This window comes from Osmerus mordax, chromosome 2 (assembly GCF_038355195.1).
Source record: "Osmerus mordax isolate fOsmMor3 chromosome 2, fOsmMor3.pri, whole genome shotgun sequence".
Lineage (NCBI taxonomy): Eukaryota > Metazoa > Chordata > Actinopteri > Osmeriformes > Osmeridae > Osmerus > Osmerus mordax.
The window spans coordinates 14,264,676-14,285,317 of NC_090051.1; the positions used below are offsets into that span (position 1 = coordinate 14,264,676).

General features: G+C 43.4%; 4 protein-coding genes across 14 annotated transcripts in view; 3 read left to right on the forward strand and 1 right to left on the reverse strand.

The window, feature by feature from the left end:
• Positions 1-9,217, forward strand: part of col4a2 (collagen, type IV, alpha 2) — a 49,174-nt gene extending 39,957 nt beyond the window's left edge. For all 3 annotated transcript variants that reach the window (XM_067251197.1, XM_067251215.1, XM_067251204.1), the window contains 16 exons: positions 252-377; positions 523-704; positions 853-916; positions 1,002-1,076; positions 1,212-1,319; positions 1,483-1,590; positions 1,676-1,747; positions 2,374-2,499; positions 3,048-3,164; positions 3,255-3,416; positions 3,581-3,679; positions 3,770-3,916; positions 4,095-4,211; positions 6,932-7,123; positions 7,267-7,553; positions 7,780-9,217. In XM_067251197.1, the coding sequence (XP_067107298.1) occupies positions 252-377; positions 523-704; positions 853-916; positions 1,002-1,076; positions 1,212-1,319; positions 1,483-1,590; positions 1,676-1,747; positions 2,374-2,499; positions 3,048-3,164; positions 3,255-3,416; positions 3,581-3,679; positions 3,770-3,916; positions 4,095-4,211; positions 6,932-7,123; positions 7,267-7,553; positions 7,780-8,034 (2,237 nt within the window). In that variant the 3' untranslated portion in view covers positions 8,035-9,217. The remainder of the gene's footprint in view (positions 1-251; positions 378-522; positions 705-852; positions 917-1,001; positions 1,077-1,211; positions 1,320-1,482; positions 1,591-1,675; positions 1,748-2,373; positions 2,500-3,047; positions 3,165-3,254; positions 3,417-3,580; positions 3,680-3,769; positions 3,917-4,094; positions 4,212-6,931; positions 7,124-7,266; positions 7,554-7,779) is intronic.
• Positions 9,218-9,289: 72 nt separating this feature from the next.
• rab20 (RAB20, member RAS oncogene family) lies at positions 9,290-13,237 on the reverse strand. Its single transcript, XM_067251226.1, has 2 exons — positions 12,828-13,237; positions 9,290-10,574 (listed from the first exon to the last, which is right to left on the reverse strand). The coding sequence occupies exons 1-2, from the start codon at positions 13,015-13,017 to the stop codon at positions 9,958-9,960; spliced, it is 807 nt and encodes a 268-aa protein (XP_067107327.1). The 5' UTR covers positions 13,018-13,237; the 3' UTR covers positions 9,290-9,957.
• Positions 13,238-13,597: 360 nt separating this feature from the next.
• On the forward strand, positions 13,598-17,433 carry naxd (NAD(P)HX dehydratase). 9 transcript variants are annotated; one of them, XM_067257010.1, is made up of 10 exons: positions 13,598-13,698; positions 15,209-15,341; positions 15,483-15,528; positions 15,623-15,711; positions 15,930-16,038; positions 16,158-16,208; positions 16,299-16,403; positions 16,486-16,606; positions 16,729-16,849; positions 17,004-17,433. In XM_067257010.1, exons 2-10 carry the CDS (start codon positions 15,238-15,240, stop codon positions 17,164-17,166), a joined length of 909 nt encoding a protein of 302 aa, XP_067113111.1. In that variant the 5' UTR covers positions 13,598-13,698; positions 15,209-15,237; the 3' UTR covers positions 17,167-17,433. The 9 variants fall into 9 exon arrangements, with proteins under 9 accessions (XP_067113111.1, XP_067113151.1, XP_067113120.1 ...); XM_067257050.1 differs by having other exon boundaries at positions 13,608-13,698; positions 15,209-15,258; XM_067257019.1 differs by having other exon boundaries at positions 13,640-13,690.
• A 392-nt stretch (positions 17,434-17,825) lies between these two features.
• On the forward strand, positions 17,826-19,933 carry ing1 (inhibitor of growth family, member 1). Its single transcript, XM_067255710.1, has 4 exons — positions 17,826-17,927; positions 18,462-18,625; positions 18,901-19,049; positions 19,171-19,933. The coding sequence occupies exons 2-4, from the start codon at positions 18,487-18,489 to the stop codon at positions 19,801-19,803; spliced, it is 921 nt and encodes a 306-aa protein (XP_067111811.1). The 5' UTR covers positions 17,826-17,927; positions 18,462-18,486; the 3' UTR covers positions 19,804-19,933.
• The last annotated feature ends 709 nt before the right edge of the window (positions 19,934-20,642 follow it).

Here is a 20,642-nt window from a genome sequence, read left to right on the forward strand (position 1 = left end):
TTCAAGAACAGCTTCCAATTTACTTTGGGTATGCTGTTTAGGCGTTTTTAGGCAAATTTAACTGGATTTTGAAAAGGTTAATGCGATTAATCGCAATTAAATATTTTAAGCGTTTGACAGCACTAGTATTTTCCAATCATGTGAGATCGATAATGAATTCATAGACGGTGGAAATGAAGAGTCCTACACGTCTTTCTGTTCCTCGTACATACTGTATGAATGACTGTTCCCCTATCCTGTGCATCTCCAAGGTGAGCGAGGTCTCGATGGGCCGGCAGGCGAAAAGCCTGAAATTCCTCGCCAAATCATTAATGATATGAAGGGAGCCAAGGGCGACTTTGGAAAAGTTGGAGATCCAGGCTTCACTGGATCCAGAGGTCGGTCTCGTGCAAATGCACGCACACACAAACACACACACACTTCTCTCTCTGTTTCACCACCTCCTCATCTTCCATATTTCATATGCCTTCTTTCCCCTCTCCCCACACTCATCTTCCTCTCCTGTCTTCCTCTCCTTCGTAGGTCCAAAAGGTTTTCCCGGAGTTCAAGGGCGCGAAGGCTACTACGGTCTCCCTGGAGATCCCAGCGATGTAAAGGGTCACCAGGGTGACCTGGGGGCACAGGGACTTCCTGGTCCCAAGGGATTGCCCGGAACACCCGGACCCCCAGGAATTTCAGGCTTCCAGGGCATGCCTGGCCACAGGGTAAGATGATGCATGGGTAATGGGTTAAACTACCTGGTTGGCTTTGAATATGTCACAGGACCTGTTGACAAGCTAGCTTGTGAAGCAGTTAACCAGCTAATCTGTTCTACACAAACCAACTCACCTGCCTTGTTATGTTTGTTCTCAGGGAGATAAAGGACACACTGGTTCCTATGGACACACAGGAGATTCAGGTGTAAAGGGTGTCAAAGGTACAAAACCTTTCTCAAAACACACAAAACACACAAACAGTCAGGACTGTTTGTTGATGTTCGTTATCTAAATCATCTTTTCCAGGTGAGGAGGGCCTTCGTATAGATCTTCCTGGATCCACGGGACTGAGAGGAGAGCTCGGTTTCAAGGGGTCGAAAGGTACGTTTACTTCACCATGCAGGAGAGACAAAGGCCCATCCTGAAAAATTTAGTAGTCTTCTTTCCACAGGAAATCACTGAGGTTGGCGTACATTTAAAAAGCATTTAGTTGACGCTCTCTGTCTCCCCCTGTAGGCCAGAAGGGTTTTGATGGACAGACAGGTGACAGGGGAAGCTCTGGTTTCCATGGCATTGAGGGCAAGAGGGGGGGCCCGGGGGAGCCTGGTGAAGGAGGACTGCCTGGTATGACCTCATCAGACTTCCACTCCATTCACTCACCAGGATTTTCTTTCATGACAACACCCAGGAAGGCTGACAGTTGAAATTACCTTTAGTTCTAACCTGAGCATTTTTTGTATAACTTAATTGACTGTTGCTGGAATCCAACTCTTGTTGTTGTTTCCAGGCTCTGATGGGCAGCTTGGTTCCCCTGGTAACCAAGGTCAGAAAGGCTGGCCAGGTGTTCCCGGAGATCCTGGGACACATGGAGCACCTGGCTTCACCGGACAGAGAGGTAACACGCACTAACACGGTCAAATGCACCCCCTGTACAGTACTGTCTGGTGTGTGTATGTCTGACTGCACTCTGTGGTCTGCAGGTTTCCCTGGTCTCAAAGGGATATTTGGATTGGACGGTCTGAAGGGCCAGAAGGGCATTCCTGGCATCGCAGGTATAACTCCACACTTCTAGTGTTCATGGAAACAACCCAGACAATACTAGTATACTTTATGCACATACTTTACCCATTATGCTGCATGTACAGAGAAACAACAGCGTTCATTTACATTGTTTATAGATTTACATTTACATTTAGTCATTTTAGCAGACGCTGTTATCCAGAGCGACTTACAGTAAGTACAGGGACATTCTCCCCGAGGCAAGTAGGGTGAAGTGCCTTGCCCAAGGACACAATGTAATTTCGCACGGCCGGGAATCAAACCAACAAACTTCTGATTAATAGCCCGACTCCCTAACCACTCAGCCATCTGACCCCCCAGATGTATATGTGTGTGTGTGTGTTAATTCAGCCGATACTTAGACATACATTTCTTGTGATGGACTTTTCTATCAAGTTTCTCTGCACAGGTGAGAAGTGTATGTAACTATAGCTCAACCTAACAAATACCCTCAGACGTACTGGGTGTGATGACAGTTATTGCTCTGCAGACTCCCTAGCCAGTGATTCTCTGCTTTGATGGCGTCCACAAATGAAGTCAAACAAGAGAGGAGACAAGTATTAAGAAACATAAGAGGCAGTGCTTCTCCGTCACCAGTGAGTTTGTTGTCCTCTGCTAGGTCTGGATACGTACGGACCAGCTGGCAACACTGGGCCCAGTGGGGAGAGAGGAGAGACAGGAGATCCCAACACAGAAGTGGGTGTTCCTGGCACTGTAGGTCTGAAAGGTGTCCAAGGACCACCAGGTTAGTCTTCACTCCTCCATCTGTGACCTTCGTTGCCCAGAGATCCAGACATCAGTTCATCCTAGTACAGAACCAGGATGTAAATGTGTGAATTGTCTGGAATACTTTTTTTATCCAAAGCAACATATAAATATAGAAAATAAAGCATAAGATAAAGGATCAGAAGTGTATAGTTCTAGAATATTTTGGTGGTCAGAATCAAGGAACAGTCTGTGTTCACTACTATCATCGCAAAGTAACCACACCTCCGCTAACAGGTGTGGTGAACAAGACTAATACTACAGTGTACTACAATACTACAATAATACTACAGAGCAATATTTACAGTGCAACAATAAAAACTCAATTGCAGTAGCTAGCTGATTAATGTATGATAAACCAAAAAAATTGTACAACAGTACAGTGCTATAAGAACATCTCAATTCCTCAACTACAGGTTTACAACAACATCTCAAAATGTCTTCCCTGATACGTTTACTGCCTTGTTAAGAAGATGATCTGTGTCAGGTATCTTGAATAACCTGTCCTTGTCCCCGCCCACTTTTCAGGTGACGAGGGCCAGCCTGGCCCCCCTGGTTTCAGTGGACCCCAAGGTCCAGCGGGGACCCCAGGCAGACTCGGACCCTCTGGAGACCCTGGTTTCCCTGGCCGACAGGGCTTTCCAGGTGACAGTGTAACCCTGAAGAAGGCTTAGGAAGCGCAGATTCTTAGTAGTGTTGCCAGCCCTCAGGAACTGAACTCTTCCTATCTATAAGGTTTTCCGGGCCCGAGGGGTGTTCAGGGCCAGGCCTCCCCACAGGGAGAGAAAGGTGTTCTTGGTCAGAGTGGATTCCCAGGGTTCCCTGGTCATAGAGGCAACAAAGGAGACCAAGGACCGCATGGATACAGAGGGCAGAGTGGAGTTTCTGGGAAGAAAGGTGGGATGAGAAAATATGTCTACACGCAGTTCATCGTCATCTGTTTATCTGGATCGTTATTCAACGTCTTGGGTGTTTTCCAGTTGAAATGTATCTCTTGTACAGTAACTCAAATCAAGATTGTGAATGACTAATCTAATCAATTACATCCTCTTGTCCTGCAGGAGTCAAAGGAGAGCAAGGAATGATGGGACTTCCTGGTAGGTCAGGTACCCAGGGCAACACAGGGCCAAGCGGCCCAAAAGGAAACACTGGACCCACTGGTAAATGATGTCACTTACAATGAAGAAAAACACAATATTCTATACCTATGTATAACTGACTACTAAAACTGTTCTGTTCTGGCTCTGCAGGTTTTCCTGGTGCCCAAGGTAACCAGGGCCCCGCCCCACTGCCCCCTAGAGTGCAAGGAGAGAGGGGCCCCCCAGGGCCAGTAGGCATCCGGGGGCCAGAGGGGTCACATGGGGAATCAGGGCCAAAGGGACCTCCTGGAAATCCAGGTAAGTTCACCTGGTGATTCCTCATAGGTCTATTAGTTAATGTGTAATGCATGTAACCCGGTAAACCAGGTATTCCCACCCACAGATGTGTTATTTCATCCCATATCCTTACAGATCAGCCTCATTCCTTACCATAACCTCTCTGTGTGTCCCTCTCTCTCTTTACGTCTCTCTCCAGGGCTCATAGGTTCCCAGGGGCAAAGGGGCATGCCAGGAGTGGGGGGTCGACCAGGTATCCCGGGGTTCCGTGGAGAGTTTGGTCCGCCGGGACGCCCTGGTCTGCAGGGCCAGGAAGGTAGGTTCCGACTGGTGCCTGCGCTGCAGGGCATACCGGGATAAGGGGGATTAGGGCCGGATTAAGATTTTGGGAGAGGAGGGCAGGGAGCTTGTGTCTAGCCTAGGGTTTGGGTCACAGTTATTTAGATGAGGATTCAGAGTAGATCTGAGGATGACACGTGGGTGTGTCTTAGTACTGTTGTGTCATGGTGGTGCAAGTGATTCGTATCACCCTTCCAGTGAAGCAAATGGGTCTATCCAAAACTGTTCACACTGAGACAAATTAAATCTCAACTCATGAACTAAACTATAATAGATTGACATAACGTAAATAATCTCAAGTTCAAGTCTTGTATTGTCAGATGCATAGAACAACACAAGGTCAGACTGGGAGCTGAAATTCTTAAGACAAGACAACGCAAGCACCTGGCATAACATAACATATAAGTACACAGAACATAAATTACATATATGCTAAGCTTAAATAAGTAAACCTCCTAAATATACGTATCACCCTTTCAGTGAAGCAAATGGGTCTATCCAAAACTGTTCACACTGAGACAAATTAAATCTCAACTCATGAACTAAACTATAATAGATTGACATAACGTAAATAATCTCAAATTCAAGTCTTGTATTGTCAGATGCATAGAACAACACAAGGTCAGACTGGGAGCTGAAATTCTTAAGACAAGACAACGCAAGCACCTGGCATAACATAACATATAAGTACACAGAATATAAATTACATATATGCTAAGCTTGAATAAGTAAACCTCCTAAATATACAGATACATATAAAAACTAGAGAGGGTACAATTTCTGGGGAAATTGTAGGGTGTGCTTGCTTGCGTCGGTTGCACAGGGGTCCGTTTTTGAATGAAATTTTTACAACTGATTTCTGTATATTTTATATGAAAATGCATACTTATTATTTATAAAGATTAAATAGATTTAAAGGAAAAAAATGTTGCTGCTCATTTACAAATGAAAATACGAGTGAAGTGTAGAATGAAATAGATGTCTTCTCATTTCCCCTGCAAGAGGCAGCCTCATCGTTGAATCAAAACGAATACATTTGGCAGACCGGTGTAAAAATTGACCTAATCTCTATGACTTAAACGTCATTTTAAGTTTTTCCCTTCTCGTGATATTTTCAGGCATGTAGCCTACTCATTGCATTCATTCATTAATAAAGAACCCCCTTTGAAAATTATTCTACGACGTTACCCGGCAGTAGAAGATGGAATCGCGATTCAGACAGTCCCATCTGCTAACTGAAAATATGCCCCCCAAAACGTAAATAAGCTTGACATTTATTTAGTGGAAAATCGCTCATTCATAAAAAGCTCACTGGTAGCGATCATTGTCAGTAACAACGCAAAATGCGATATAGCCCTGTGTGGAGAAGCTGCCCCGGTAAATTGTACTACTACGGTACAGTACTAGTAGACTACTGCTGTGTTCGTCTTGGTAGCGATTGCGTTGGTTGAATTGGATTTAACGTTCCGTTGTACGGTTTAGGCTGAAATGAATTATTTTCATGAACAGATTGGCAACGTTTAGGCTGTGGCAATGAAGTTCAGGTTAGTAGTTAGATAGACTTTTGATTAAGTAAGGGGAGTGCCGAACATGTTCTGTCGCCGTTTGACTTCCTACAGCTGTGTAGATGTTTTTGTAGTGTCTCGCGTAGGCTACAGCATTGCAGTGAGCAACACTGGTTTGAAACCACAGGTAATGATAATTTCACCCACAAATCGTTTACTTGTAATGTAATGTCATAATAAATCCTACAACGAAAATGTATTTGTGAGGAATGTTGCCCGGGCAACAGAGGCTAATGTGATGATGCTAATGCTTCAGTGAAATAGTAGACTACCGTAGATGTGGGCCTACTTCCTTAATAATATCAGCTAATATTGTACATTACATTTCATAATTGTGTTTCACATCACAAAGTAAAATGAGTAAATAGTTATCACCCTGGCCTCTTTGCTTGTGGCATTCCTGCAGATGCCTTGCAGTAAAGCTATAGTTAGCCTAGCTATCCCCCAAGTTAACAGATGTGAAACGAATGTTCTGCTACAGGTAGTCACGCGTGTTTTCGTGACGTTAGTGACGTCAGTGACTGTGGCTAGCAAATTAGCCACCGTTAGCTTCACTTTTCACCACAAAAACGCAATTTCTACTTAAACCATGCAACGGAACGTAAATAAAAATACAACCAACGCAATCGCTACCAAGACGAACCTTTTGACACCGCCGTTGTGTATGTAGTCCAAATATTGACTGATCCTTAGGGGGGCGAAAATAAATAAATAAATATATATGTGAGAGAACAAAGGTTGTGCTCTCGCCGAAGACTTGAGCACACCCAAATACAATATACTAAACCCTAAATACACATAAAAACCTATTGCTAACCCTATAAACTTATTCTAAACTAAGTGAAGTACAGTGAAGTACAATAGTGCAATATTACTGATAGTGCAACTAGTAGCTGAAAGTGACAGTGTGTAGGTAACTAGTAAGAAGTGAATCAATGACCATGTCAATGTCCATTCAGGAGCCTGATCGCGAAGTACAGTGAAGTACAGTAGTGCAATGTTACTGATAGTGCAGTATATTATTTATTTTTATGATTTATTTATCTCTGTATATGACCTGGGTCTGCTGAGCATAGCTTTAAAATCCAAATGAACCTTTTGAGAGACACACAAACTCCTTTCTCATCTTCAGGTTACCGTGGCATCCCTGGTATCACTGGGTTACCCGGCATGCCTGGTCGCAGCGTGAGTGTTGGTTACCTGCTGGTGAAGCACAGCCAATCAGATACGACAACTATGTGTCCGGACGGCATGGCCAAGCTGTGGGATGGGTACAGCCTTCTATACTTCGAAGGCCAGGAGCAGGCCCACAATCAGGACCTGGGTTAGTCAGGAACACACACATACGCCAACGCATGACAAGGGCCATTGTCTTATATCAGATTGCAACTCATACCTATTCAGATTGTATCATTTTATTATCTTGATTAAATCAAATGATTCAGTGATTGCTTGATTCAATTTCAGGTTTGGCTGGCTCCTGCTTGCCTCGGTTTAACACCATGCCCTTCCTGTACTGTAACCCTGGAGACGTATGCTATTACGCCAGCCGCAACGACAAATCCTATTGGCTGTCCACCACCGCGCCTCTGCCCATGATGCCGGTGGAGGAGGAGGAGATCAAGCCTTATATCAGCCGCTGTACAGTGTGCGAAGCGCCGTCGGTCGCCATTGCTGTCCACAGCCAGGACATCACCATCCCACAATGCCCTGTGGGCTGGCGTAGCCTTTGGATTGGCTACTCCTTCGTATTGGTACGTTTTCTGCTTCCTGTATGGAAGGAACAAAAATACTAGCTGACTTCAGCATAGACTCTAGACATCTACTGAATAGCACATGCACAACTTGACTGGTGTTTACAGTAATACTGGTGTGTCCATGGTTTCTTATGCCACATGTTTGTTCTTATTCAACTTCCTCTCTCTCTCCTTATTCTATCGCCCCTTCATCCATCTCATGAACCCCACTTTCCCCTCCCAGCACACAGCGTCAGGTAACCAGGGTGGAGGCCAGTCCCTGTCATCTCCTGGCTCCTGCCTGGAGGACTTCCGCACCACGCCGTTCATCGAGTGTAACGGTGCCAAGGGCACCTGTCATTACTTTGCCAACAAGCAGAGCTTCTGGCTGACCTCCATACACCAGTCCTTCCAGGAGAAACCAGCCCCTGAGACCTTAAAAGCGGGCCAGCTGCTGTCCCGAATCAGCCGTTGCCAGGTCTGCATGAAGAACCTGTGACTTAAGACTCATCCGCACCTCCTATCTAAACATTTGACCCTGTGATGTCAGCCGCTGTGAGAGAACCTTAGTGATATGATTACTTGTGACAGTGTGTCCTTCTGGGCAGGTTTTTGCCCTAGGGATTAGTTTGTTAGGATTAAATCAGATCCTAGATCGGTGCCTATCAATCAGAGGGAGATCTGAAAGCTGGGCTGAGGTCAGTGACTGGGGAAAGCATCCACCCTGCTCCTCCAACACTGCATGTAGACCCCAGGACTGTGTAAGTGATGAGGCTTGCAGAGCCTTAGTCCCCTGTAGATAAAAACTCCCAACATGAAGGCAACAACAGCAATACAAGATTAATGTTTTTGCCATTTTTTTTATTTTTATATATGTTTGAGATGGTGCTTACCTTCTAACTTATTACCTCAGCAACTATGTTATTCACCAACAATGTTTAACTGATCACATTTAGAACATACAGCTGAATAAACCAAAGATGCCCATGCGTATGCACTGCTTTGAACACTACTCTTTTATATAGTATGCTGATGTTTTCTTCAGGTGTAATGCATTAGACAATACCACTAACAAACTGCATCCTTTTGTTTGTTTATAATCACTTGAAGCAGGAAGAACTCTCAAAAAGATACACTGATCTTAACTTTGTAACCTTGGCATATATACGTTTGTTTTTCACATGCAAAATGCACTGATTGTCCTGTATTTATATATTCGAAATGAACTTGATTTTATTTTCATGTTCAGAACTAGAAACGTTCATGAGACCCAGTCCTGCCCACAAACATACACCACATGACTTCTGTCCCGTTTGAAACTCGTCTTCTACAAACAGTGAGAGCTGAAACAGCACACGAGAGTGTAAACAAGCCTGATCAAAGGTCTAATCTCCGATTTGTGATTAAAGCTGTGCTTTGCTTTGTCAGCAGCCCTGATCCAGTTCAGCATACTTTTCTAAAGCATCAGAAGTTGTTGAATTGTGCCACTTAAAAATTGAGTTTACATATTTTACTCTATATAGCTTTTAACACTTATGTACAAGTACAGTGTTGTACCGAGCAGATTCACATGCCCATTTGTTTCATGAAATATTGTTTAATTCCCATAGTGCTATGAATCCATTGACGTTTTACAGTAATTTAACAATAACAAAATAAATGTATGTTTATGAATAATTAAATGTTGTTTGGGTATTTTGATTCACTTTTCATCTCCTTATTGAACAAATGAAAAGTCACTTAAAAACCTTTATTATGAATCTGTGATAATAAGACATGACAATATGATTCAAACATTGCAAACTTTGCAGATTAGCTGTAAAATAAATGTATAAAAGGAATCAATACAATAAATCATGATTGGTATGCATTTACTCATCCAGAAAATAGGACTCTTAAGTGTGCTGACCAAAGTAACAGAACCATGTGCAATTAGGGTTACAAAGGAACCTATAACATTCTCATTTAAAGACCTCACAACATCAACAAACTTTACAGTGACTTCATTTTATATGCGTCATTCTTACACATGTATCAGTAGCATATTTCCCATTCCCCTTTAAACACATTTTAGTGCTGAACATTAACAAAATATGTTGCTTTGATTGTGTTTGATTGGTCTGTAATTTTATAAAAATTGGCAAATCTTCAGAAAGCCTAACAGATTTCACTCTCTTCTCAGTCCAAGGAAACAGCCTCTCTCTGGTGCATTCTGCATCCATCCTGCCAATGGAGTAATCACTGATCAGATAGAACTGGATTTCAAATAGTGCTGTCGAGAAGTAGTTTGTCTGTTGTCCCAGTCATGTAATTTTGGAGATCATTCCCTCTAGGTAGGGTGGAAAGCAGGATGCATTTATAGACTGCAGAGTCTCCCTTTCCTGACAGTCCCAAAACCTCTGGAGATTAATGTGGGATGTCACTAGCAGCAGGACGTCCTTGCTCTCTTGCTGTTGGAACCACCTGAGTCCTCCAGGTCGACGGTGGGCGATACCTGAGCCTCGTTTCTCTTCCTCAGAATGGAGGGCAGCACCAGGTCAAACAGTGTCTCAAACAGCAAGTCTACATTGTAACCAGTCTTGGCACTGGTTTCAAAACACATCTTTTCCGCAGGCAGGCTGGTCTTTTCATCCAGGCCTTTATAGCGCAGAACCCTTCCATACAAAGCCAGGGCGTCATCCCGGCTCACCTGCTCGTGGCCCGCCACACCTGAGAGGGAGGCAGGGGAGGAGGGAGGGGAGGCTGGAGGGGTGGGACATGCAGAGGGAACCCTGGGGTCCATCTCCCCAGCCTCCCCCCCCTGGTCCTGACCCTCCCTCCTGCCATCTGTGGCCTGTACAAACTGGGCCCTGGGGTCGGTGAGGTCGGCTTTGTTTCCTACAATGGCATAGAGGCAGTCGTGGTTGGCGGTGTCTGTGAGCGAGAGGAAGCGCTCCTCTAATTCGGCCAGGCTCTGCCAGTTGGTAACATCGTATGTCAATATGACGGCTGCTGCACCGCGACAGTACATCGAGCCCAGGCCGTGGAACTGCTCTCGACCTGGGACACGAAAACACACAGAAAAATGCCAATGTACTGTATTATTCTTCCACGCAAAAGGTTATACAAGGGTTTACATTAAGTATCTATTTAGATCCATACTTGTGAAAGATTTTCATGTTAATAATGTAGACATAATAAGGAACATTTGAGGTGGAATGAAACAGGCCAAATGCAGAAATACAGAAAGAATATGCCGTGTGGAGCCAGTGGTTCAAACATAGAGGAAGTCATTGTTTCTGAGGTCTGTAGTGACCTTGTGTCAGAAGAGACCAGTCTAGTCTGGGGGAAGACCAACTCAGAGAAACCATTGTTCTTGCTGTTTACAGCAGCCATAGTATACAGAATTCCCAAGGTACATGGGACATTGTCCAAAATCTAATTCACAGGTTCACAGGTCCCAATGCAATTGAATCATTTAAATGTTTAGGACCAGTTTAAAATGTAAACCCAGTCTAATCATGAAGGATAAGCCAGAAAGATGCAAAGCTAATCGTTTGTGGGAATTTGTGAGCTTTGAGGTTATGTGAGGCTGAGAAGTTGTGTGTAAAGCTAGGATGTGACCCATGGTTAGAGTCATTAGCTGTAACTCAGTACTGCAGTGTCATCAACAGAATAAGACAGGGTCAGCAAGCCAGAAAAACACTCCTCAAAACCTCATCCCTTCTCAGTAAATAAGCACTGGTGAAACTACGGAAAGGGAAAAGACAGGAAATGTTGCTCTGGTGACGAGCATAGTCTTGTCATGTGACTGATCATGTGACATCTGCTGACCCAATCAGCTGAGAGAGAGTCAACATCATTGATTGGATCACAGGACTGATGGCACAGGACATACTGTATATTACACAAGTTGGGCCCAAGTACAGGTTAACAAAAAAATTCAAAACAACAATTTACTATGACACTGGTAACATTTATGTTAATTTACAATAAGGAACTACCACAATAAGTGGATGTAAGACTAGTGGCTAGATAACAACAGGACATGAGCCTATGACTGGTTCACTCAGAGAGCTTGCCTATTGTGCTTTGACCCAGTGTCTGTATGCTATGTTAATGTTAAGAGCAGTGAAGTAGGCAAAAGTGCTAGCAGCATCTAGCAGGTCAGGGGGATGTGGAGCACAGACGGGAAATGTTGCTCTGGTGACTCAGTTCTCCTTTATCTCTCTTACTATTATTCAATCTCTCACCAACATGGCCACTGACTGACACCAATGAACCTATGGGTGTACTCACTCACTAGGCTATGTGGTTAGGCCCAATAGTTTCCCATGTGGTTAAGCCCAATAGTAATGTGAGCAAACTGAGCAAAAAAAGCATTGACTAGGCGTATGCCTACTACTGTCCTGGCCTGTTGTGTTATTTGACAAATGTTGATCAAGTTTAGCCCAGTCCAAAGACTGAATTGAGATAACAAGTTATTATAGGTTACTAGCTTACTAGCAAGGCCAAATACACCAAATATGTGAAGGGGCTGGAAATCTGTTCAAATAGCAGCCAATAAACCTGTTTAAGTAGTTGTTCTGATCGAAAGTGCCAATTTCACAGCAAAACAAAAAAATGCCTGCCACTAGTGTTAGACAAAAGTTTATAATGACTAGTCTATCTTATTATGACCTAGTCTATGGCCGGCATGGGCCACTTAGCCATAGTTTAATTCATATAAATGTCAAATGAAATTTATATCATAAAAAGGTCACTTTTGGACATGTGGGTTGAAAGGGGGTATTGACTTAGTGATAAGTCATAGATAAATCGTGGGTAAATCCTAGTTAACACATAAAACCCTCATTGCTTCTACTTTCAAACAATATCTCAAGTTCTCTTTGTGGTTGAGTAGCCCAAGTATGGAATGCCAGTATGGCTAATACAGAATAGGTCTGTGTTCCCTCCCAAAAAAGTTGCACTCACACTTTAACTCTTTTAAGACAAATGCCTAACCTAACTGGCATTTTTGTGGTTTCAAACGTCTATTGGCAACAATAAGAAACACAGCATGTGATAGGCCTTCATGTAAATGGATAATATTTGTTGTTGTCCTATTCAGCCAAACTAACCATGTACAACTGCGCCTCCACAAAAATCACGGGCTCTACGTAAACAGAACATCGATGGCATATTTTATGTGTAGGCTACACCAAGGTTAGCCTAAAGCTATATGGTAACGTCACTTGAAATGTTTAGGATGCCAAAAATATGGAAGACGAATGTTCATCAAAGTTGTGCAACTTGTTCTATAACAATAACTACCTGCAGTGTCCCAAATGGAGATGTTGTAGGGTCCCCACTGTTTGAGAAAGAAAGCTCCTCCAACCGTGCTGATTGTGTCTTTAAACCGCCTCTCCGTGTACCTGTGAAGAAGAGACGTTTTCCCGACGTTCATGTCCCCCAGGATGACAACCTTAACGTCGGGCTTCTTCATCTTAGATAGCTCGGGCATGGTTCTCTCTGGGTGATACGAACTCACTCCTCTTTCTCAGCCTTAGCTTACTATAGCAACCTCGGAAAGTGAGTGTGCAAGCCGCCAGTAAAAAAACATGTTAGTTTAGATTGTTAACGTTACTTTAAATGTAGGCTATATTGTCTATAAGCTCAGACAACAACGCAAAACAATTAAAGTCGTGTCAGGGGCTGGCTAGCAAGCCACCTTGTCTAAATGACATGGGTACTTCCCCTTTTGATTTATCTGGTGTTCAGTCCACCCACTTTTTGAGTTGGTCTGTCCATTCGAATCCAGTTCCACTTGTTGAACTTCAGTTGCGTTATGACAAGTTGCTGTATAGTGTGGAACTAAACACACATTTAATAAAAAATAAGGCTGGAATAATTGAGTTTTGACTTGAGTTTTAATTTTTACTCATCGGCAACAATGTTGGCTCATTTTAAATCAAATAAGGTGATAGCCTACGTGTAGAATTTATCATGTATTTTACTAATCTGTAGCTTTAAGGACCACGTGACCACGCGTCATGTTCTGGGAAATCTTCCATTTCAGAAAACTGTTTCCTCGTTCACCCCCTAATCCATAGAAATAACATCGTGATTGTGTATTTGAGAGGACATCCATTTAAAAAACAGCGCTTCCAAAGAACAACAGGAAAGCTACAGAGAAAGTGATAAAGTATACATTGTCACATCCTTTTAATTTGTAGGCTAGATAAACAAATCTTCTACCTCGAATGGAACGCACCCCTTTTCGCCCTAATAATTAGTTATCCCGTCTTTGCAGCAGCAGCCTTTATGATTCTACAAAAGCTGAATCGTTTAAATCTGTGTGCCTTCGTTTCAATAACTCTCAGATTTGGTGTAGGTAAGAACGGTTTCAATAGCTAGCAGCAATAGAAACCGCTTATGGCAGCATGCAACACGGGACTTGGATAGTGGCAGTTTCCTCCATGTTTTTGTTGATTGCTGTGACACTTGTCTATATTAATGAGAAAGGTAAAGTAGAGACCGCCATTATCTGATCAAACTACTGGTAGCTTATTGCTAACGACTATTTATATGACGTTAAATCAATTGCGTTGCTATATGCCTATGTTATACCCAATGGCAGGTATAGGCTATATGCCTAAAATCCGGTCGACAGAGGACCCCTGCCTGGGAATGGATTTCAAACGACCCGCTGCTTGAAGTAGCTGAGGCTTCTGTACTGTAGGCTAGCATGTGACCCGCCACAGAATTCATAAACCACTGCATTCCGAGGCTACACTAACTAATAGGAACGGTAACCAAGCGAAACTAATGTTTTCAATCACGAAGTCAATAAGGACAGGGCTCTGCAGCTGGCAACAGTCTCTATTTCGACATTACTGTGTAAAGTTAATGGCGAGGGACGTCAAGAGTGGACGAAATTATTAAAAAAGTTACAAGACAAGGCAATTGCGTGTTTACTTGTCCCTCGTCAGAGACATACGCTGAAAATCATGAGACAGTAAGCAAGGATAGGGACACACCACCGGCGTGATCAGGCGAGGCGAGGGAAGTTTTATTCACGCTGCGTTTGCACAGTTGAGGCAAAGTGGCCTCAGTAATTGTGAAATGGAAGAAGTTTGGAACCACCAGGGTTCTTAAGTGTGGCCATCCGGTCAAACGGGGTGATGAGGCAATCAGCAATTTTTTGTCTACACAAATGGAAATAACCACAATTTTCAGAAACCTATTAGCTAGGCCCAGGGCGATTCTAGGATCAGACCTTTAGGGGGGCTCAGCCCCCAATGAGAATATTACTCATATGAGGCATTAATCTGCGCCATTAAAATTAACTACCTACTTCTTCTCTCTTGGTTTTACTGGCAGACTACCAACGTTAAAGGTGCAAGGCGACACTGGATATTAAACCTGTTGAACCTGTAATTGTTTGTCGCCTGTCACTAACAGACACGTTTGCAAATTCTTACGTTAGAGCACTAAAACTTATTTAAGATAATAATAATAAATGTATTTTTAATTATTATTTTTAAGGGTGCTGAGATCAAATTTGAGCACCCCTAAAAAGAGTCTAAAATTGCTACTGCCTAGGCCTCTTTGATAAGAGTCTAATTTCCCCAAATGAAGGGTCTACATCAAAAACGGATACCTAGATTTGACCCTCCACTAACCTCTGAACATATGACTCCCTTTCTTCTCAGGCACCTTGGTGTCCACACCACACAGAAGCATGGATGAAATTCTTCCACTGGTAAAGAGTATAGTTCCTCCATTGACATCTAAAAAGCACAAAGGCCAGGACGGTCGAATAGGGATTATCGGAGGTTGTCAAGAGTAGGCTATGTCTTATCTCAGAATAATATTAGATAACATACATCTTGAGTTTTTTTCTTAAATAAAATCCCAATGTTATATTCCTGACATCTTATTTGCTTATCTTTCCTCCAACCCCTCTCATGTAAACGGCATATAAAGGTACACAGGTGCACCATATTTTGCTGCCATCTCTGCACTCAAAGTCGTAAGTGCATACATACACACACTGTTATGTTTATCTAGAATAATGCGTTGAACATGTTACTCTGCTAATTGCTTCTTTTTCTATGTGCTTCCAGGGGGCTGACCTGTCTCATGTATTCTGCTCCAAAGATGCTGCCACTGTCATCAAATCCTACAGCCCAGAGCTCATAGTCCACCCTGTCCTGTAAGTATGCTATACAACACTGGGACAGCCAGGATATGGTATGGATAAAATACGATCATTTGTCCAAGTGCCCCCATTTTAATCACACTTGAATTAGAACAGTTTTTCACGATTTAGTGCAACAACAAACAAATATGATTGAGGGTATCACTGCAATGTGTGCATGCATTTGTTTCTTAGTGCAGTTGTAAGTAAAGCCTGTACGTCTGTGTTTGCAGGGACAGTCCCAATGTTGTAGAGGAGATTGAGAAGTGGCTGCCCAGATTGCATGCCCTGGTGGTGGGCCCAGGGCTGGGGAGGGATCCCATGTTGTTAAGCGCTGCCAGGGTATGGGATTGACTCAAGCACATACTGAACACTCTTTTCTGTCAAATGACACTTAATTGTAGGATAGATGTTCAATATCATATGTTAAACTGCCCCTAACTGTTTTCTTTTATATTTAGGAAGTTATAGAAAAGTCCAAGGCAAGAGATATCCCCATAATCATTGATGCAGTAAGTACACCTTCAAATCCTGCTTGTAAAAAAGGGGTAATTTCTATGTGTTATCTAAGGCATTTGATTGAAGGTGTTTGCCTCCAACAGGATGGACTGTGGCTGGTTACTGAGTATCCATCTGTGATCCATGGTTACCAAAAGGGCATTCTCACACCCAACTACATGGAGTTTACCAGGCTGTACGAGGCTATGGTGGGTTAAGGTAGCATGATTCAGTCAATCGCAGTGGCCTTGCAAAAGCAAATCTCTGTGGTCAACATGTTTGTGTTCACAGATCCATCAGCCCCTAAACGGCAGTGATCTTCTGTTGACTGCCAGGCAACTCAGTGTTGCTCTGGGCAACCTCACAGTGGTGCTGAAAGGAGAGGAGGATCTCATCACAGACGGCAGCCAGGGTCAGTTGTGCAATACGTACGCAGTCTCTCGCTTGCATTTCGTACACACTGCCTCACGACCTCAAACGTACATACACAATTATGTAAGGGTCTCACTGTCCGGTGTGTGTACGTGTGGTTAGTGATTTCATGCAGCCAGGAGGGCAGTGGGAGGAGGTGTGGGGGCCAAGGGGACCTCTTGTCCGGGTCACTGGGTGTGCTGGCACACTGGGCCTACGCCAATTCTGCAAACCTTTCCACAAGGTACAGTTTTGACAAGACAGAGCACTTAGTGCTAGACATTGTTTGTGTCTTGTTTAATACATGTACATTCTATTTTGCAACAGCATCAATTCATTTTTTCTTTCTGGTTCTCTAATGTTTCCTTTCTCTTCTTCCCCTGCCCCTCTCCCCTCAGCACCAGATTCAGCCCTTCTCTTGTGGCAGCATGGGGGGCCACTACTCTGACCAGGCAGTGTAACAGACAGGCCTTCCTCAAACATGGCCGTTCCACCACCACCTCAGACATGTTGAAGGAAATCAGCCCAGCCTTTAGAGTTCTCTTTGAGGGAGAGTACTGAGTGTCCAGTGTACATACTGTATAGTCTCACATTTATACGTCCATACACTGCACAACAAACACACACTCACCTTCTATGGGAACTCTAAACCTATTCTCGCTGTTCAGATAATAGAATAGGGTTAGGCCCGTCTTGATCAGAAAAAGTGGTACATCGTTTAAATTAACAACATAAGCCACAGCTCTTACATGTAACCCAGAGCAAGTTTCTGTTATTTTTTTTGTTTTGTTTATATAATTGAATTTGGAAAACAAAATAAAGCTATTTTCCTCCTACCCAAATGCGTGAATCTGTATCAATAAGCACTTGGCAATGTGTTTCTGATCTGTCTTTGTTGACAATTCTCATTGTTAAACTTCAGAGATTGTCAAATATGTTCCACAAAGCACTGTCATAATCTTTATCATGAACATAATATAGCTATCGTCGGGTGATCACATTCAAAGTGTCTTCTGTGAAACATTGTATTGCTTTAATTATGACATAAGTCAAATTATTTCACCAGGAGCTCATTTTCCATAAAACGGTTAATGTCAAGCTTTATTACTGCAGCACTTCAGACATTTCATTCTTTGTTTTTCATCAACCACCAGAGGGAGACATCGGATAAACAAACCAGTTCCAGCGCTTGCGTACTTGGTCACCCACTAGTGCCATCCTCCGTCCACGCTGAACGAGGGACGCAGGGCTGATGCACCTTCACCGGATTTATGGACTGGATGTCTCGTAGCTGTAAACAACTTTGAAGTACTATTTGAAAGGTACCGATCGGTAGATATCAAACTACCATTTGGCTTTCATGCATTTATTTCGTTACCGTTCAGACATACGCTACTTGAATCAGTCAGTAGCTAACGTTAACTTCTAGCCAACAAACCAGAGCTAGGCTAGCTTAGCAAGATAATACTCTAGTGTCAGCTAACGCGTTAGCTGGGAAGCTTGTTAACATTATTCTAATGATCAACAGGCAGTGGATTTTGGCACAAAATTTGTATGAAGGTTAGATTGTTAGCAAGGTATATTTAGACTAGAGTTTGGTTACTTTAGCTAGGCCTACAGTATGCTGCTTGTTTGGAATTAAAGTAAATTTGATCACAGTTTAGGCTATGGCTAGCTAATATGGATTGCTACCAAGCTAGCTAGATTGGCTAGTCAACCTCTTCAGATGTCAGTTCCGATCCCCGGCACTGTAGTTGTGTTAGTAGCTAGCTACAGTTTTATGGTTATGCAGTGCTTGGTTCAAGCACCGTGTTTACTGTAAATTATAGGCCTTGTTTGATCGTGTCTGTTGTCAGGCTTTGCGGGTCTCCCTGGCTGAAGATGTTGAACCCGGCAAATGGAGACCCCGTCCACGTCGTCACAAACTATGTGGAAGAATATCTGGACTTGGTCGAGTCACTACCTTTCGACCTGCAGAGGAGTGTGTCTCTAATGAAGGAAATCGATGCCAAATATCAAGGTAACTGAAGTTAGCTACCCGTGCTACCTCAACAACTGTTCAGTTATCTAGCTACCAATGTATAAACACCGTTTTTTTAATTAGCCATATATACGTACATACGTACAGGGTATTGTTTAGAGATGGTCTAAATACAGAATTAATCTGACTGTATTGACGAATGGTTTACAGACATGCAATAATATGTAATTGCCCATTATTCTATCGTAAACAAAGCCCTATAAACAGGTTGTATGACAGTACTGTTCTCACAGACGCTTTCATTCTTTTCTCAGATGTACTGCAAGAGCTGGATGATGCCTATGAACGTTACCGTCGGGAGACAGACCCTCAGCAGCGCCGCAGACTTCAGCTGGCTATTCAGAGAGCTCTGATCCGCAGTCAGGAGCTGGGAGATGAGAAGATCCAGATTGCTGGTCAGATGGTAGGTGACTTATGTTTAGGCTTATTGACCATAGGAATGGACTGTAAGGACACAACATTTACATTTGGTGTGCAAACACACTCCTTGATGATGTAATATCATGTGTGTCCTCTTGACCCAGGTGGAGCTGGTAGAAAATAGGTCCCGCCAGGTGGACTGGCACTCGGAACTCCTGCACACCACTCAGGAGACCCCTGAAAGTAACATACCCACGGCAACATCTGTAACAACTCCCACGGCATCCTTGATGTCACCGTCCTGTGCCACCATTACCCCAGGCAAGGCAGGACACCACGACAAGCGCCGCGAAGAAGTCACGCCGAGTTCAGGCAGCGTGGACAAGTCCAGCGGTAAACGGTCCAGGCGGCAGAAGAACGGCGAGAACAGGGAGAGCTATGGAGGTCTGGATCCCAGCGAAGAGGCAGGTATGGGGGCATCCAGGGAGAAGAGGGCCAAGACCTCGGCCAAGAAGAAAAAAAGGTCAAAGGGCAAGTCAGAGAGGGAGGTGTCGCCGCCAGACCTGCCTATCGACCCAGATGAGCCCACATACTGCTTGTGTGAACAAGTGTCGTACGGCGAAATGATTGGCTGTGATAATGATGAGTGTCCAATAGAGTGGTTCCACTTCTCCTGCGTGGGACTGCATCACAAGCCCAAAGGGAAGTGGTTCTGTCCCAAGTGTCGGGGGGAGAATGAGAAGACCATGGACAAGGCCCTGGAGAGGGCTAAAAAGGAGAAAGCCTACAACAGGTAGCTACTTTGTCTGGGCCTTTGGACAATCTGTTGTCTTGTCAGTTCTGTGTTTATTGTATTTTTCTACTCCAATTTACTATCAATGCTGTTGGATGACAAAAGTTACGAATTGGAAAAGAGAGGGACGTCTTGACAAATGTTATTTTTGTACATCTGAAGTTGCTATTCAGTGACTGAGATTGTTTTCCCTCTGGTCATCATCATACGTTTAGTTAACAAAATGCAATGCAACCCCACGTGAATGAAAGAAAACTGCCCTGCACTTACACACCTATGATTCATATTGACTGCTACATCATGCATGCATCCTTGCCACTAGCCATATTCTGTTACCATGCTTCATTCAACAAATAAAACATTGAAATCAAGAGTGTGAAGTTATTTAAAGATACAGGTAGACAGAATTGCTCTTTGGAGACATTATGTTAAACATATTTGTATTAATTCAGACTTGACCTGTGTTTAGTGACTGTCCCCATGCTTAAAGTGCCATTAATTTTGTAAACCTGCCTAACAGCATTAGTCTACTAGAAAATGTAATGATTAACACATGGTTTTTTAAGCGTGTTGAACAAAATGCCTATGACCTGGGGCAGTGACGACTGAAATATTGTGATAGTAGATTATGAATCGAGGCTGCAGGGACTTCAACATGCAGTGTTTGTGTTCAAGTCTTAACAGTCTAGGTGCTTAACCCAAACAATTGCTTCATTCTGCTTCCATGGCTGTTCAGATGGTAAAATGTTTCACCTGGCATTGTGACAATTGTATGTATGTTGTGCAGTCTGACTTACGCTTCCTTCTGATAACATTCATGAGCCCTGCCATGTGTCTATTATG

Coding starts and splice junctions, on each gene's coding strand:
- rab20 (XM_067251226.1), bottom strand. CDS start 13,017: ATGCCCGAGCTATCTAAGATGAAGAAGCCCGACGTTAAGGTTGTCATC. Junction 10,575..12,827: donor CTCCATTTGGGACACTGCAG/GTAGTTATTGTT, acceptor TTCGTGTCCCAG/GTCGAGAGCAGTTCCACGGC.
- naxd (XM_067256985.1), top strand. CDS start 13,937: ATGCAACACGGGACTTGGATAGTGGCAGTTTCCTCCATGTTTTTGTTG. Junction 15,529..15,622: donor CCATCTCTGCACTCAAAGTC/GTAAGTGCATAC, acceptor ATGTGCTTCCAG/GGGGCTGACCTGTCTCATGT. Junction 15,712..15,929: donor CTCATAGTCCACCCTGTCCT/GTAAGTATGCTA, acceptor CTGTGTTTGCAG/GGACAGTCCCAATGTTGTAG.
- ing1 (XM_067255710.1), top strand. CDS start 18,487: ATGTTGAACCCGGCAAATGGAGACCCCGTCCACGTCGTCACAAACTAT. Junction 18,626..18,900: donor AATCGATGCCAAATATCAAG/GTAACTGAAGTT, acceptor TTCTTTTCTCAG/ATGTACTGCAAGAGCTGGAT. Junction 19,050..19,170: donor TCCAGATTGCTGGTCAGATG/GTAGGTGACTTA, acceptor CTCTTGACCCAG/GTGGAGCTGGTAGAAAATAG.